Below are 1665 nucleotides of genomic sequence, written 5' to 3'. Positions count from 1 at the left end.
TCTTCCCTGCACGTTGGAGTACTGTGCTATTTCTCCTCCGGTAACAGTACAAATTTAACAACAGAGCTGGCCCACTACCTTGCAAAGTGCATTCCCTACAGAACAAGTAACAGACAACCCTCCATCCGCTGACAAGCTGTTACAGACTCACTTCTGCTGCAGCAGCAATGTGATGACTGCAGAACGAGCTCTGCGGCTGCAGTAGGAAGCGGACAAGACAAAGTCTGGCTTCTCATTTCCCGAAGAACGGGTGGAGAAATGCCCATGCTCCTGCTGGGACGGGCAAAGTGACTCTTCGGCCCTTCTGCCACCAGACAAAGCAGCACGTGTGTGTGAACCCCTGGCTGAGACAGGTCTGACATGCGCTTCCTACCTTGACTTCTCTGACGTTGGGATTCCAGTCTCCCATCTGCTCCATGTTGTCCACCAGCTCACTGTACACTGCGTCCAGGGGCTGGTCCACCACCACCTCGAGTCGGAACACCTTGCCCACGTCCGGGAGCACCTTGCTCAGCACTTTGTCTCCATTATCCTGGGAGAGGGGTAGGCAGAATTAACATCACAAATATTTACAGGAGGGCCCTGTCATTTTGCGGCAAAGCAGAGCACCTACCACCATCGTCTCTGTCTTCCAGCCGTCCTGGTCCCCGAGGATGCTGAGCGATTTCTGGAGGGCTTCCTCTCCTTGCTTGATGTAAGACATTTCCATCTCACTGAAGGGCTTCTCCTCCAGCCTGGAGCCTGCATGGGATCAGACAAAAGCAGGCGTGACTGTAAGAACATCGCACAGTTGACTAACACATCCTAATACCAGATAAGCTTTATCTACATCAAATACACTTCTCTGTGCCCAGGGGCTGGGGAAGTAAACTCAATTCCCACTGCTTGCCTGCCTTTGCCGTTTGTTTAGCAAAAGCCCAGGCGCCCCAGGAGCAGGTTTTCCTCCAACCACTCTCCCGAGCCCTGACAGTGACGGTCACCACCCGGCAGAAAGGGCCAGACCCCCCCATCTGCTGGTCACTTACTGAGCAAGGAGCTTCTTCTGCGAACCTGGTTAATCCACGTGCTGGGTCCCGTGCCGTGGCAGGCGAGCTTGCTCAACTCCTGGCTGATGGTGACAGCGGCTTGTCTTCTCAGACCTGAGAGCAGAGAGCGCGTCACTCACCAGCTGCAGAGGGTTTTTGCTGGGCTTTGCTCTTTTTTTTTGCAATTTTAACATACAACATTGAAAAAGTCCCTGCTTGCCTCCTTTTACCTGCTACCTTCGCTGAAGTCCCTACAGGCACAGAGAGCAGCTGACTGCCATTGCACTGCTCTGGGACAGAAGCTGTCCTACACAACCCGGGCTTTGCTCCAGATCCGAGCCACGCAGCACGCAGCACGCGAGGAGCAGACGACAGTCATAAAAATACCGAGGAGCAATCACGCAAGTGCCCAGGAAAGGCCGTAGGAAATGGAGTACGAGTACAAAATCCTCGCAGCCAGCAGGAGTAGTACCTACAGCTACCTTCCTTGTTCAGCAATAGCGCACAGCCGTCCCCCTCGGACCCCAGAAATAGGTCTGGGGGCACAATGGGTTGTGGAGACACAGTAAAACATGAAACCCAGAAAGCAACAGGGCGTGGGGTGGGGAGAGCATCCCCGGAGCTTCAGCCTCCTCCCGCC

At 54.4% G+C, this 1665-nt stretch overlaps 1 protein-coding gene across 1 annotated transcript in view; it reads right to left on the bottom strand.

Annotated features, from left to right (window-relative positions):
* Positions 1 to 1160, bottom strand: part of STAR (steroidogenic acute regulatory protein) — a gene marked incomplete at its 5' end in the record, with an annotated part of 2067 nt that extends 907 nt beyond the window's left edge. The window contains 3 exons of the mRNA XM_009574411.1: positions 374 to 532; positions 614 to 741; positions 1026 to 1160. Coding sequence (XP_009572706.1) covers positions 374 to 532; positions 614 to 741; positions 1026 to 1160 — 422 coding nt within the window. The remainder of the gene's footprint in view (positions 1 to 373; positions 533 to 613; positions 742 to 1025) is intronic.
* Between the last annotated feature and the right edge of the window lie 505 nt (positions 1161 to 1665).

This window comes from Fulmarus glacialis, unplaced genomic scaffold (assembly GCF_000690835.1).
Source record: "Fulmarus glacialis isolate BGI_N327 unplaced genomic scaffold, ASM69083v1 scaffold27323, whole genome shotgun sequence".
Lineage (NCBI taxonomy): Eukaryota > Metazoa > Chordata > Aves > Procellariiformes > Procellariidae > Fulmarus > Fulmarus glacialis.
This window is presented reverse-complemented; position numbering and strand designations above follow the sequence as displayed.